General features: G+C 43.1%; 1 protein-coding gene across 6 annotated transcripts in view; it reads right to left on the bottom strand.

Annotated features, from left to right (window-relative positions):
• TOM1L2 (target of myb1 like 2 membrane trafficking protein) overlaps window positions 1-15,745 on the bottom strand; it is a 56,504-nt gene that overhangs the window by 32,504 nt on the left and 8,255 nt on the right. For all 6 annotated transcript variants that reach the window (XR_014616563.1, XR_014616564.1, XM_084216830.1 and 3 more), the window contains exons 2-4: window positions 5,057-5,141; window positions 4,040-4,118; window positions 2,296-2,445 (exon numbers count right to left, since the gene is read on the bottom strand). Coding sequence is in view for 4 of the 6 variants with exons in the window: in XM_084216830.1 (XP_084072956.1) it covers window positions 2,296-2,445; window positions 4,040-4,118; window positions 5,057-5,141 (314 nt within the window). In the remaining 2 variants the exon portion in view is untranslated. The remainder of the gene's footprint in view (window positions 1-2,295; window positions 2,446-4,039; window positions 4,119-5,056; window positions 5,142-15,745) is intronic.

Raw genomic sequence — 15,745 nt, 5'->3', positions numbered from 1 at the left:
AGCTTACAACCCAACCCACAGCTGCAATATTAGCTCTGCTTTATGGATAAGGAGCTACACTAGAGCTTAGGAAACCTGCCCATTGTCCAAACACGTGCAGGACAGAGGGGAAATTGAATTCAGAGCTCCTAAGACTTTGGGCCAGATTATCAAATGTAGATACTTCAGGATAAATCCCACTTGGATCCTCAGTGTGCCCTAAACAGGTCATTTAAATACCACTGTAAATCAGCCCCCTAAACTGGGAACCATCCCAGTGTTTGGACACTGAGTGACAGGCCAGCTCTTACCAGGGGCACACAAGGAATATTTCCAAAGCCTCCAAGCAAGTTGAAGAAGGAAGGATAAGCACTGTGTAACATATGCTAATTCATGTACACTGGGAAATAGGTTGAGAAAGTGAGACACAAGATGCTCAACATCTCAAAACAAGTCTCTAGATAAGAACCTGGATGGCAGCTTTATCTACCCTTTTTATGGAAAGGCCCATGAATTTCCCAGCTGTGTGCCTGAAGATGTGTGCTGTTTGTACAGTTCTCTTCCATTCTTCCAAGTCTGGGCTATTAATCCTCTCATTTCTGTTCTTATTAACTCCCCAATAAAAAACCCTGGATATAGAAAAGGATAAATACAATGTTGGAGGGGCAAAGCTGAGATCAGCCCTCTGGGACAGGGTTAACTCTGTTAGGGAGCTCTACAGAGCACAGCCTATGCTGAGCGAAGCTGTCATGGGGTGTTTGGGGGTGTGCGTCCATAGGGCACCTGGGATGAGTGACTGCCATCACTCTTCCAAACTTGTCAGGTAATCTGGAAAACAAAGTCCCCTGCCACCTCCAGCTAAAGAGACACATACAGAACCCACCCACAGGCAACCTTCATAATTTTCAGGCTTTTTATATCAAAAGGCATTCAGTACCCAGAGCGAGGCTTTTAGCTCTACTGCACTAAGTCTCCTCAGATAAAGCTCTGTTTAATACACTGAGGCAATGACTGTGGCTTTCTGATTATATTACAAACACTCCCATCTTAGCTGCATTCACCACTGGGAATCCATTTAAACCCAGAGCCCAGCAGAACCAACATTCCCTAAAACAACGTGGAAACACACCCAGTTTGTCTTTATGGGACAGTTTTTAACCTCATCTCCTGGTCACTGCATGCACCCGCTCTCCCACCAAGGGAAGCAGAAACCTGAGGGCTCAGATGCACAAGAATTGCTTTTAATAATTTCATTATTTTTGTGCTATTTTTTTAAAAAGCCTCAAAATCATATACCAGAAATAAAGAGACCCCACAGACCCCAACTGAATGCCCATTAATTCCACCACCCTACCTATTTCCTTTTCAAAAATCACTTATTTACATTGTCATGCTCTAAGGATGCCCTATCCCTGTATCCAAATAAGAAATAAAGCAGCAGAAATCCAAGTGCATGCTTTGCCATAAAAATCAGAAGTATATCTGGCAAATGATGCTGTGCATTTGTAAATACCTCCCCACAAGGAACACTGCAGCAGGTTTATATCATTTTAAATACGCAGTGTCTTTCAGTCTCTGGTGTATGCAGTAGCCTGTGGAAGCTTAGTGATAAAGCTTCCTATAATTGTCAGATTTCCTCCAGGCAGGCACCAATGTTTCCTCATGTGTGGCTAATGGTTTGTGGAATTAACACGGCTGTTTATTGTTGTGCTGCACAGAAGGAGAAGCGGCAGACAGGCCCATGTCTGAACTTCCCACTGCAGGCAAGGATCTGACAGTGTGCTTTTACTGCACAATAACCACAGAAAAGACACCAAAACCATTTTAATTCCTGTATGGTCATTTACTTTTCTATAACCATCTTTGAAAGGAATGCAGAATGCTTTCAAATGGAGGGAAACAGCTCCATTTTCCGGTCAGGGAAACAGACATGGAAAGGCAAATGTTCTGCAGCTGACACCAAAAGCACAATCCTCTGAAATCTCCTGGCCTCAGATGACAAGCTCATCACCGAGGCAAGTCTCCAGCTTCTAGATATGACTGTTAAATGGCAAAAGCATCCATTTACCTTTTATTAAATCCTCCTGTTTTAGCATGGTACCTCTCTAACTAGAATCCAGACAGTTCTCCCTGGATAAAATATATATGTGTGTACATGTCTGCTTTTCCCCACCAATCTGGATATATTGTTTGAGTTTATATATAAAAAACTTGCCACATTTTTAACGCTGACAGCATGTTTAGTGATGCGTAGCATCAAAGCAGACAGTCCTTATTTCAGGCAGCAACATATGGAAGCAGAGACAAGCTGTGTACCTGAATCAGTGCTAGGACTTTATCCTGTACTATAGTGGGGGGGTTGTTCTTGGGTGAGATGATTTTCACCAGAACTCCATCGATGAAGTCACGGTTTGCCACCAAGACATGGAAGCGATGGCCACAGTTCTTCACACAGGTCTCCAACACCTACACACACAAAAAAACCCAACATTCATTGTTGGAGCAAAGCTTGATCACACACACAGGACCCGATTTTTAAATTTATTTTAGATTTTTTGATGGGAGGGCGAGAAGATAGAGGGGAGATTACGCTTATACTCTTACTACTTCTCTTCTTCCCCAGTTTTGCCAAAAAACTTCTCTACACACACATCCAGCTGTACCTCACCCACTGTTAACATACTGGGCATTTTTGTGATCCACCTTTCCTGTTTTCAACATAAAGAAATAGAAAGTTTCTTTGTCTTCAAAGCAGAACTTTCCAGCCAGTGCAGCTGAACAGCCAAGTACACAGCAGCACGTCAGAAGCAGGTAAGACAGAGGACATCCTGTCACAGTGAGATATTATCGTGCTGTGCCACTCCACCATTTTCTGTGTGCCTGGAACACAGCTGGACCCAGTTGCTCCGAGCTATAAGCCATGTTTCAGAGTTGGGAATTCAGGTGAATGATCTTCACTCATTCAAAACACTCCCCTGTGAATGCTCTGACAGGTTATACTTTGACACATTTTCCCCCTGCAACCTAGCTGGAGGCACCTTCCACTTGCCATTCAACTGCCATGGAAGAACAGCTGTTGATTTCTCTCTGAAGAACATGATTAGCATGGAGATAAATCCAACGCGTCACTTCTCCTTACAGCCATGCCTAATAACCACTGTGACTCTGTACCGAGGAATCTGTAATTACTCTCCTCCTTCAGCCACTTTCATCAGCCATGATGACACGGGCTCATTCCTGATGGATTTTGCTCTTTCCTGCACAATGGATAATCTCATGGTTTGGACTTTGGTAATCTGTCAAAATGACAATCCAGGATAGGAAATGGCAAGAAGACAGAAAGTACGGTTACGCCTCGTCAGGGAGATGCAACAAGAGCTCTGTGAAAGCATCATGCAGATCACCTCCCCACAGCAGGATAACTCGATCTAGCTACTGCCAGAGCCAGCCCAGCACCCCACTCAGGAGGGCTGCACTACCCAGCAAACCTCCAGCTAAAGCCATCAGCAGGAAAGGTCACTGCTAAATTATCCCACACCTTAGCAGTGCTGTCTGAATGCACAGAATATAATTTACACTTTATTGAGTGAAATTAGATCAGCATAAATTAATGTGTTGTCTCCTACAGAGATTCATTCACAAGGGAAATTGTGCATCAGCTACTTATGAAGCTGAAAATATGGCAAGTTCATCATCCTCACTTGCAGATAAGTCCACAGCTGTTGCCTTGGAGTGGAGGAATGGTTGGACACAGGGAAATGAGAGTAGAAAGGAAAACCTCAAAGAGTAACAGACCCATTTGAGCCACTTTAACTCTCCTCAGTCAGTACTTGGGATGAATAAGAGCCACGAAAAGAAGCAGAAATCAATTGAGTTGGAAAACTGCTATGCAAAGCTTCCAGCAGCTCTCCCCAAGGAAGTGAGGAGGCAATTGGAGAGAAGAAAAGGGCAGAGCAGTGGCTGTTAAAGGAAATAGTGTGTACATTCAAAAGAGTGCCAGGAAGAGGAAAATGACAAAAGGGTTCTGCCCTTTGAAGCATTCCAGCCTGCCCCCACTCACCGTCAGTGCCAGCATGACCTCTCTGTAATTTTTGTTTCCATTCAGCCTCTTCTTCAGTGCTCGAATGGCATCCTTGGGCCTGAAGGAGAAACACACCATTTTAACACACAGCTCAGACAGGCTTTTCACATCCCATAAACTGTGGGAAAATTAATCCTTTGCCATTTCCAGCTGGAATAAGAATGTAGGTTAATTTCAGATCATCTGACTACAACCAAACCAGGGTTATGGGGAAATATGTGAGGAGACAAGACCACAGAAATCAAGACTGGAGGAATGCCCCAAGTCTTCAAGAATTCAGACTGTTGATTAGGCAGAGAAGACTGACAGCCACTCTGACAAGCTCAGGGAATAAGAGCAGTGATCAGTTCTCCAGCAGACTGCAAGCAGCAAAGCTTTCTGGTGCTGGAGGTGTGTCAGAAAAGCTGTCTACCCAAATAGCTGAAATTAAAGGCATTGCAAAGAGATACACCTGCTGAAAAACAAAGGTGGCACCCTCTCCAAAAAGTTTTTCATGCCAGCCCTCCCATTCAGAGACTGACCACAGAAAGTATCACAGAATCATTTGGGTTGGAAAGGCCCTCTTAGATCACTGAGTGCAACCATTAAGTCAGCACTAAGCCCACCACTATACTACATCCCAAAATGCCACATCCACGTGTTTTTTGAATCCTTCCAGGAATGGTGGTTCCACCACTTCCCTGGGCAGCCTGACCCAGTGCTTGACCACCCTTTCAGTGAAGAATTTTTTCCTAATACATCATCTAAATAACTTGCTCTCCTGGCACAACTTGAGGCCATTTCCTCTCATCCTGAATCCTACAGGTACTGCATCATACAGTATTTTTTGAGAGCAGGTGAGGTCTAAGGAGCAGGAAAACCAAGCAACTGATCTGCAAACTGCATTCAAACCATGAGCATCTGCTCCCAGCCTCACTGCACCTCCTCACATGCTGAGTACAACCAGAGGAAGATTGTGTTCAGGGACCTTTCCAAGTCTGCTGAAATGGCACATACCCTTCTTCTGTCTCGTTGATGATGTCACAGATCTCCATGTTAAGTGTCCAGTCTTCACTCTGCAAAGAGCCATCTGTGGCCTTTTCTGTAAAGTAAAGAAAAAGAAATCTTTTCACATCTTCCTGATTAGGTCTATACCTCAATCCATCTTCAGTTACTCCAAGCTGAAACTATTCAGTAATAGACAGAAAAAAACCAAATCCCTGCTGACAGTAAACAATGTCAATCCTTCCATCCCGGTTTTAGGGATCAGCATAGAGGTTTCCAGACAGAATCAATTATCCCTCCAGCCCACATAGATGGGTTGTTCTTCAAAGACTCCTGAATTCCTGGGAGAGTAGGAAAATGTCAGCTAAGTCCAATTTAAACTCTTCAGATGCTGCATTGCTGGCAAGTTATGAGCTAGGAAATATCCCCCCAAACCAGCATGATCTCCTCCCTGTTTCAGCAGATAATACCTCCACATGAATTGAGGAAGGAAAGATAGCAACCTGGAGACAGAATTCAAGGAATTTCAGCATGAAAAGACCCACCAGCACATGAAAACATTTAGCACATAACAGTTCAGGTCATGGTATCATGACATCTGTCCCATGCCACGTCCCTCTCCATGCTGGGGCTCTGTACACACCTCCCAAGCTCTGCCTTCCTCCCAGATCTTCCCTCACTATTTTTGTGGCAGGTTAAGTCACTCTGGCATCACTCAATTCCCAGGGAAGGATGACCTATAGCACTGTGACAGTGGCAGATGCCAACTGCTGGCAGTTTAATTTATAGACGCCTGCAGGAGTAGCATAACCATAACTTGTAGTAATCAGTTGACAAGAACTATTTCCTCCTTGGGATTTCCTCCTAAATCAATATAGTTCTGTCTAGCAGTGCCTGGAACATCCCTGGAATTTTTCACACTCCTCACTTGCAGCATTCAAATCCTATCTGCTACTCACAGTCAGGAATGATGTCAAGTTGAACATAAAAGCCTGCCACTAGAAAGATCTAAAAAGGAGACCTTTGAGCCAAGCACGACCCTCTCTAAATTACTCTGGGTTTTTCTACAGATCCCTGCATCCAATGCTGGAAGGCAAAGAGGGTAAGCAAACTCACTTTTAAACATTTCAAAGCAGAAACAAGACCACTGGTACCATCTTCTCCAACTGTCCTTCTGTCTACATCTAACCCCAATTTGTACCCCAGGACAGGGCAGATTTTGTTTGGAAAGACCAGGCTCCAAGGACTTCACACATCTCTTTTTGTTTACCAACAGTGGTTTTTTTCCTATTAATATTTCCATCACTGTGACTGAGGATACAGATGCCCACAGGCCATAATTATGGGACATTGTTTGGAGAAAGACTGTGCCTGGGTAATTCAAGTTTCAGTGACTTGTCTACACCAAAATCATGGTTAAAGCACCTCCACCAAGGACAGCAATTACAGAAGTTTGAGACAAACCAGACAGCTATGGAAAACCCCAGAAGGGAGAGCTGAACAGAAGGGAAAGAACACCATGGAAAAGCAGATTATGGAACAGGAAAATATTTGTTACAGACCTCACTTCTCATTCTGAGAAGCAGCACTGCAGTGTACCCATGGGGGAGGTAATGGAGACTGAAAATCTCCCAGCTGGATCTTTTTCAGCCATCACCACCTCATGGTAAAGTTCACTTTGGTCAATGAAAATTCTTTATGCTTGAGAGATGCTCAGCTTCCATAATGTCCAATAAATACTGGACAGGTTACTGAATATTTTTAATTTACTGCACTTAAGATTGCAGACAGAGCTGTTAATGTTTTCTAGGATAGAGGAATTTATCTTTGTGCAAAGCTACTTGTAAGAATCACTTCTGTTAGTTGCTTTGTGCTCTTACAGTCTACATAAGGTTTTATTGCTACAGAATGTGATCTGCCTTCACCTCCATAGAGTCCTTATCAGTTAAGAAAACATTTTATTCAACAACCCTTAACATTCAGAGATTAAAAAAAAAAAACCACCATCACTACATCTGATCTGCTAGAGAAGGTGATCCCCAGAGCTACAAAGGATTTACAAGCCAAATGCTACAAAATAAGAGATTGTGCCTTAAATAGAGAGTGCTCCTTAAGCTGGGCACATCATTTGTTTCCTTAAACTATTTTAACAAATGTGTGTCTTGACAGTATTTGGCATCAGGCAGCAACTTAGCAATGTTCAGTCTCTCTGGTCTGCTATAATCACTTTTTATATATGATTTTGGGAAATGCTGATCCTGCACAAAGTTGTGCTGGCAGCCAATTCACTCGCTGGTCTTGTAAAACCCATGGAGTTAGGGTTTATTTTGACAAAATGTGGATATGGCAGCACTTCATAGGTAAAAAAAAGTGATACTTTGAAGATAGCAGAGCGAAGAGATGCTGCTGCAGCACTGTACAGAGGTTAGGACTAGAATGTTCATCTGTGGTCCCTGATAACCTTGGTCATATTCCCTTTTTGAGATACTCCAGGAAAAACAAAATCCCCTTTCTCCCAAAAAACTTGGTTACTACCTTTTTATTTTTGCATTTCTGCATACACAGCTGAGACTGTGTGGGTTTAAGACATAACAGTTGCCTTCTTGAGAAATAGTTCTTTTCCCCTTGGGTAATTTTTAATTCGAGTAAGAGTCAGAAGCTAATTTTAGTCTCTTCTTCAGCAACAGAGAGCACACGAGCACTTGTCATCTGGAGTTGTGTGTCCTTTGTAGGGTGTGTGACCCAGATTTGCTGCTGCAGTGCTCTCTCAGCTGTACAAAGGAGTTCACTGGCTGCAGAGAAGGTTTGGGTGGGATTTGCCTGAGGAGCTGCATTGTGCTGCAACGAATTGAAAGCCTGCAGAGCTCTTCTGGAACCAAAACACAGCAGGTTGTAATTCTGGATTTCTAGTGAAACAGCTCTGCCTGCACTCAGCTGTAGGAGAATCCCTACCCAATATAGCCAAAATGCAGGAAATTAAAAATACTCAATAACCTGTGCAGTATTTCATGGACACTTTGGAAGGCTCCTCCTCAAATAGCATCCAGATACAGCTGACAAGACAATTAAACAGATTTTGGAAACTAACACAGAACAGCAAAGGAATGGCACACAAATCATGCAAATCCCCTTTGAAAGAGGAATCAGTTCCTCAACCTCTTTCACGCCCATTAAAAGGCACCAGTTCATTCACACATGAACTCTGGAATGTGACCAAAGGATTCCAGGGTGCAGTAAGAAATGTTAAGAGGGAAGGTGATGAGGAGGAGTTTGCCCTGAACTGAAGAGTTTATGGCACAGTTTAATTGCATCACAGAAGGGCTGGCAGCTCCCAGCCCGGTGCCAAGGGCTCCTTGCACAGCTCCTGACTCAGGAGCAGCTCTGATGAGCACTGGGATAATGCTGGGTTTGTGTCTCACACAGAGACATGATACCACCAGTGAGATTATCAGAAAGTCTCTCTCTGAAACGAGATGCTATCAGTTGCCACCACGTGTCCCAAATTAAAGCATAAATGTTCTGGTGGGAAGAAAGACAATCTGGCACTCCACGCCTGACACGCAGCAGACCTTGGGCACTGCATATGCACACACAGCATCAGCTTATCTGTAGTCTGTGAGGAAAAGGAGAAAAAATGGTGCTATTTTTTTCATTCACACCTTCCCTCTGAGATCCAACTCTTGTGGCCGCATTTCCACGCTCTGCCAAACGGCAATATCAGCATTTCCCTGCTTGTGCTGAAATCCTGTATAATTTACAGCACCCAGAGGGTTCAGCAGTGTAAAGTTCCCAGTACAAACATCTCAGTGTACACACCCCCAGCCAAGCCTCTGCCCAAACAACCTGCTCCGACCTGAGACGTCACCACAAGGAAACCAGGTCAGAAATTCCTCTACAATCTCCATGTAACAAACAGGTTACACAGGGCAGGGCAGGAACTACCTTCTAAATGCAGGAAGAAAACAGAAGAACTTTTATCACCCATCCTGAAACCAAGGCAAAAACGACCTCACAGAGAAACACCAACACTGGTTATCCTCAAGAAGTTCCTCTCTGCTCTCTTCAATCCATACTACTGCTCCACGTGCATGTTTGTACAGCTGAGATAGGAATTCTCTCTGCTGGAAGCACAGAGAGCAGCTATTCCAGCCTGAATGATGACAGGACCAGGGTAAAAATCTCTCCAAAAGTCTACCTATAAGTACCAGTAAGTCTTTATGGTGCTGTAGAATGGTCTTGGGAGAAAAGGCAAAAGGGAATGTTAAATGTGGCACTTGCTAGAAATAACATTAAATGGAAACAGCACAACTGCAGTTTTCTGTTTGAATATCAAAATCTCATGAATGAACAGATCTTTTTTCAGAGACCTCACAGTTTTCTCTCTTGGGTCTTCTCCAGATGTTGCATCAGAGACTCTCAATTCATACATTTGGGATGAACTATGCACACAAAATCACCTATTTATGCAAGAAACATGCACACCAGTGCATTGTGTTAGAGAGATCCAAAACCAAGAAAGCTCCAAGTCCAAACTTCTCCCCTTCCCTCCAACAGTGTTTGAACAGTGTTCAAATAGCATAAAACATCTTAGGGTTTGTGGTTGTTTTTTCTTTTTTGCTTGCAAGTTCATAAGATTGCAGATCTTAGATCTTCGTCTTGTCTCTTAACAGTCCACCTGCCTACCAGCTGTGCTCCACCACTGAAATTAGCAAATCAAACAGCCAGATATGTTATATTTCACTCTGCATAATAAGGATCAGAAGGAGCCACAGTATCAGCAGGTTTTTGCTTCCATCCTGCTGGTTCCCCTCCCTTCAATGCAGCATTGCTCTCTCAGAAGTGAGGGGCATCTGCTGAGGGTAAAAGCAAAATGCTTTTACAGACTGGGCTTCCAGGAAAATAGCAAGAGTTTTGCAAGGCAATACAAGATTACTCAAATGAATGGGACAATGACATCTCTGAGCTGTAGCCTATAGAACTGTTTTACACTTTAAAGCACCATTACATTTTGTGGCCGCAGTTGTCTCTCTTGGATTCAATCATCAATGACCCCCACAACACCATCAATAAGATCTGGGGAAGGACCATACAGAGGCCATGGAAACATATTTCAGCTGTCCAAGCAAAATGAAGATAAGACCAAAGACCCCCAGCACTCAAAAAGCTGCTGAGTTCAAGACATTTCACTTGGGAGACAGAGACACACTCAAATAACACACTTGGATACTCCTGGACCCAATAGCCTATTCTTGCTTCTCTATATTTGCTTTTAAAAAGACAGTCACGGCCACTTAGACATTATGGTAACCAACAGGAGGATTGTTCCTTTTTATCAAAACGCTCCTATTAAAATATAAATGTGACTCATTCAAAATTCAAGATCAAAACTCAACTCTGGAGTGACTTACTCATAAAACCCTGCCAGCTTCTTTGTTAGAGCGCGCAGCTCCAAGAGCATTTTTCAATTAGCCACCTCACTGCTCCAAGTCCTTTTTCTACATTCCTTATTTCACACTGCTCTGAAAATGCTGAGCTTCACACTTCCAAGGAAAAAGGCAGTCAGCTAGAACAAACGGGCTCAATCTGAACGGCAAAGCACTACAGAAAATGTGATTTGGGTTGGACTGCTGCAGCACCGGCCACCACTTGTCATGACCACTGTGATTTTTCACTTGGTTTTTAGCTATGCTCACACTAAAACTCTTTGGGATCAAATAATTTATCTTCCGTTCATTGTTTTGCCAAAGTTTCTGGTGCTGAATAAATGAATAGTTGGCAATGGCTGCAGAGTCTATGTTAAAATAAAATAGAGAGACACTGTGGACAGGCACATGTGCAATCCTAAAGAGTATTTAGCTCGAGTGCTGTTGGAAGGCACAGCAGTAAACTGGGAACTGTCATTTTCTCCAATTAACTTTCAGGTTTTCTTCTTTCTGAAGGTGCCACCCAAATGCCAAACTTCCTCCAACCTGCTTTCCAGATCACACGTACCTGCAATCATGAATATATAGCACATAATTACTGTGCCTTTTTAAGGACCTCATGGTACTCACAGTCATGCTACACCATTCTCGTGATTTAGATATGCTGCAGAAAAAAACATCACCCACAAATTCAGCCTCTCAGGTGCAGGAAACTCCAGGTGATTAACTGAGCATAGCTGCACTGCAAGTTCAGAAGCAGAGCAAGGTGAATGGATTAATATATAGTAAAGGAATATTAACAGCCGTACAACAAAGAAGACTTTTCTTTCATACTCAGATCAGAGCTTCACCTGAACAAAAAGAAAACCAAAACAGAAAGCCTTATAATAATATCAGAGCAGGCAAGGGAACATATCAGCATGGCCCACTTAGTTTATCTCATCTCAAAGGTCTTGATACATTTGCAGGGTGCAAAACCAGTCGGACCTTCCCGTCTGCAATTGTATTGCACAAGAAAGGCCTGGCAGGACAACCTGGTCCAGGCAGCTTCTGTACTCACATGTCTCTCATCTCAGGCATAAATGGTAGTTTAGTCACAGTCCTTAAAAGCATTTGGAAGCTGGATCCCAAGCAGAACGGTGTGTTTCTATACAATAAAGACTTTTGTTATGAATCTTCTCCCTGAAGTTCCCCCATCAGCAGAAATTGTTGCTGCTGACAGCAAACTCCACTGAATGACATGTGTATGTGAGTTGCTCTCTTCCAAAACAGATGGCAGAGAGACACTACTGCTTCTTTGAAACACAGTGAAATCCATCTGACTTCTCCATTCTACACAGCTTTAGAAACAAAGCACAGAAAGCCACCTTCCTCCCATGCCCTGACACTCATCTGAGCTCACATGTTGACCCATGTACTGTAAATAGCTGTCCTTCAGAGCGAGGTCATACACAAGCAGCTCCAAGCTCATCAAGCCATTTGCATGATTCAGAGGCACTTCTCCCCAAAATTCAGCCTTCACTGCACGTTTCTTCATCTCTTTTAGCAGTGACCTTGGGTAGATTCCCACCTCGCTGCCAACCCACGATTTTCAGATGATGGTGCTACTTTCTGATTGACAAGCAGGGACCTGCTCACGTCAGGAATCGATACGCCCAAGCCTTCAATCAGAAATGTCAAAGCAGTTTTAAAATCTGCACCCTGTATTAATGGATTTTAATGGATTTGAATGGAGATGTTTGATTTACAGTAGGGGAGCAACAAATCAATGATCCTTTATGACATGTCACATCTCGTGACAGTGTCCCCTCGTCCCGTTGTGTCGGGGGGATGATGACTTGCCACTTCACAGACATCTGTGATCTATTAGGCAACACTTCCAGCAGTTTAATATCATCCCACTCGGAGTGTCCATCTTTCTTCTCAGGATGAGAGGCATGAAAGCATAAATTAAAATCTCCTGGGTGATGAAATGGTCTCCTTCAGATTTGCCTTTTCTAAATTTAACTGTGACTGCTGCGACGTGTCTGTACGATTCTGTGTGGGAGAATTTATCAGCACGGTGTGGTTGTAACAGGTCAGTGCATCAGGACGGGTTCCCAAATCTCCTCCTCCTTTGAACACTGTCCAGCAGCCAGTGCTTTATAACATGATCATCAACATTTAGTCATTTCCATAGCCAGATTGTAGCCCACCACTTGCCAAAGAGTTTTCATCCTGTTTTAGTTTCTGGAATTTGGACGGTTGGAGGGGTTACCTCATTCCTTAACTTGGGCTACCAGTTCCTTAACTGGGAATCTCAGGTATTAAAGCACTGACATACTGGATAAATAACATCTGTTGATTATCACTAGAAATACCAGATTTTTTAACAGTTTTGGCTCTCCAAAAAAACCACCCAAAACAAACAAAGAAGCTGAAAAAAATCATCATTTTCCAAACACCCACTAGTAGCTGAGAACTACTCACATAGACAACCCCAGTAATCCAAAACCAATGACTGCATTAATTTTTCCTAATGCAAAAAAAAACAACTGCTAAAAATAAGAGCAGCCTCCATCCATTTTATCAGCCTCAACTTGTGAATCTCAGAGAGAGGGGCAGCTGAGAGTAGGAAAAGCAGGCAGAGAGATATCATAATTCCATATCCCAGCAGCACAACATGCTGTAATCACCATCAAGAGTAAGGAGGTGTCCTGATCTGTGACTATCTGCCCCATTCAGGACTTCAACAGCATCCAGTAATTACAGGTGAGCCCAAAAAAATGACTTTATGAAAAGTTATGGATGATCAGTGTGTCAGTGAGCTATATTTGAAATCTATCAGCTCTTGATGGCCAATTTTGTACTACATGAGTAAAGCAAGTTCTAATAACTCACTTGGGACTTCACTCCAGTACTTACAAGCTACGTGCTTTTCATATTCATAAAACAAAACTAATTGCCTTTCATGGATGAAATGTTCTAAGAATTTTTAATCCATGTCAGCTGCAAACTCTAAAAATCCATCCCCATATATTTCAAAATCCCCCTCCCACCTGCTCACTTGTAACATGTTTGCTGCAAACAAACTACGAGGCAGAAAGAATCATCACGCTCCTACATTAGAATTATTTGTATTATTTTTTACAGGTTACTCCTAAAATCAGTTGCCCACATTTTCACATGCTTAAAATAAAATGAAAATACTATTGAGTGAGGGGAAAAAATAGGCAAAATCTCCCATTCCTACACGGAGGCAGTAAGAACAGGTTTACTCCTTTGCTGCAGCATGCTACATGGGATTTTTAAGCAAGTGTTCACACGTGGTAATTAAACTTACAAGTGTTACAAGTGAAATGCAACAACTCCTGCAGTAACTATTCCACATGCATGTTCCCACCCCCAGCTCTCCTACAACTAGGAAGGTGAGAGCTGTGTCCTCTGGAAAACCACAATTATCCCACATGTAGAGTGAACTAGACAGAGGAGTCTGCAGCTTTTGAGAGTTGATGGGTCATGTTTTCTAGTGTGAAGGCATCAGTTTGCATTTCAGTTTTTCAGCCTTCCCCTACACTGCTCTACAGAACAGCAGTCCTGTGCAAGAGGCAGCAAGTTCCAACCCTATCCCAATTCTCCAAAATCTCCATGGCTTGAGGATCAGCACCTGGAATACTCTGTTTTCACCACGGGAGGAGGGAAGAGCTGGCTCCTCTTCCATTAGGTGACAGGAATTACTTTTGCCAGTGCTGTGGCCACTGAAAGGCTCCACTGCCAGCTGCCCATTCTGCTTGCTATGCCTGCAGAAGCTTAGCAGATAAACACTCCCAAGCAATCTCCTCAGGAAACCCGAGTGCAAATCAGGCAACAGCAATAACAAGACACGTATGTGCAATCCCATCTTGGGGGCTGAGAAATGTGGATTTCTTGGTCTCTAATAACCCTACTAAAAATTCTGTTCCATTTTTACAGCCCTGTTTTCTCATGTGCCACTGCTGTAGATAAGCCTGAAAAAGACTGATAAATAGAAAATGTAAATACCAGAAGTTTAGGTCAAGTATGCAAATGCCTATTTCTGAAACCGTCATTTTCATTTTCCCTTAAGTCCCCATTCACCAACTTGTGCTGTCTAGGCACACAACTTTGTAAATTCTTCAGGTCAGGAGCTGTCCCAGTCCATTTCACGTTCCACTGCAATTGCTTCTATTACATCATACCATTAGTGTGGCAAAATTAATAAAAATGCAAATGCATCAGGGGACTGCAGCATAATTTTGGAAAATAACTCTACTGGTTTAACTGTTTTGGACAGCTACAATTCTAACTAGAACACAAATTTTGAGCAGGGCTTACAAACATTTTGGCTTATTTAACACGTGCAGCAGGGAAGCAAACCCCAGCAATGAAAAAGCTGATCTGGTGCAGAGTATGGATGGGAAGGTAACCTTCCCAGTGTAAACACATGCAATATTTTGGAACTGCAGAAAACCAGCTCCTCCTGCTTGGGAAAGCCATGAGGACCAGCAGCCTGCCCTGCCCACTGTGACCAGCTCTGGCCAAGGTCAGCCTCTCCCGGGCATTCCCTCCTGTTTCTGGGTGAATCACAACTTTCTCCTTTTCCTTTGGGTTTAATGTTCACTGTGCACATCCTTCCTCTGAGCCCAGCAGCAGCTCCCTAAGCAACCAGTAACTGTGTGATGCTGTCTCTAATGAAAGGGAGCCTTTAGAGGTGCAAAGGCTGAGCCAGGCTGCAGCGCCCCAGCTCCCTCCTGGTGATCCCCACAGCCAGGAGATGATTCTGCATCCAAACTGAGCTTTGCTTTAAGGAATGCTACACGTGAAATTCCTCATTACCCACAGCAAGACTCCAGGCCAATACCCATTAAGGAACCTGGTAGGAAAAAGGGGTTTTTCTACTCGTTGGCTATGCCAAGTCATTGGCACGGATGGGGATTTAAAAGGCAGTTTTAATTATAGTAGGTAAAACCCACAGATGATCAAGCTGCAGTGTCAGAAAACCATCAGAACTGAACACTGACCCATTTGGGTTGTTTGCTGAACTTTAATCACTTTCCAAGTCTGACAGCTGCTCAAACTTAATTGCTCATTACACTTGTAAATAAAAACTGATCTCACTCTCTGATTAGCCAACCATCTTATAGTTGCCATAACAACTCCTTGTCTAATAAGTGATTTCAGATTTACCATTATTTGTACTAGCAGAAAATTTCACAAAGGTCTGAGTTCGCTCTTTTCAGCAAAATACCCTTCTAATTAAAACCACAGAAAATCAGTAGAG

Source organism: Fringilla coelebs (genome assembly GCF_963513975.1).
Source record: "Fringilla coelebs genome assembly, chromosome: 16".
Taxonomy (NCBI): Eukaryota; Metazoa; Chordata; class Aves; order Passeriformes; family Fringillidae; genus Fringilla; species Fringilla coelebs.
The sequence above is the reverse complement of the archived record's forward strand: the minus strand, read 5'-3'. Positions and strand labels throughout refer to the sequence as shown.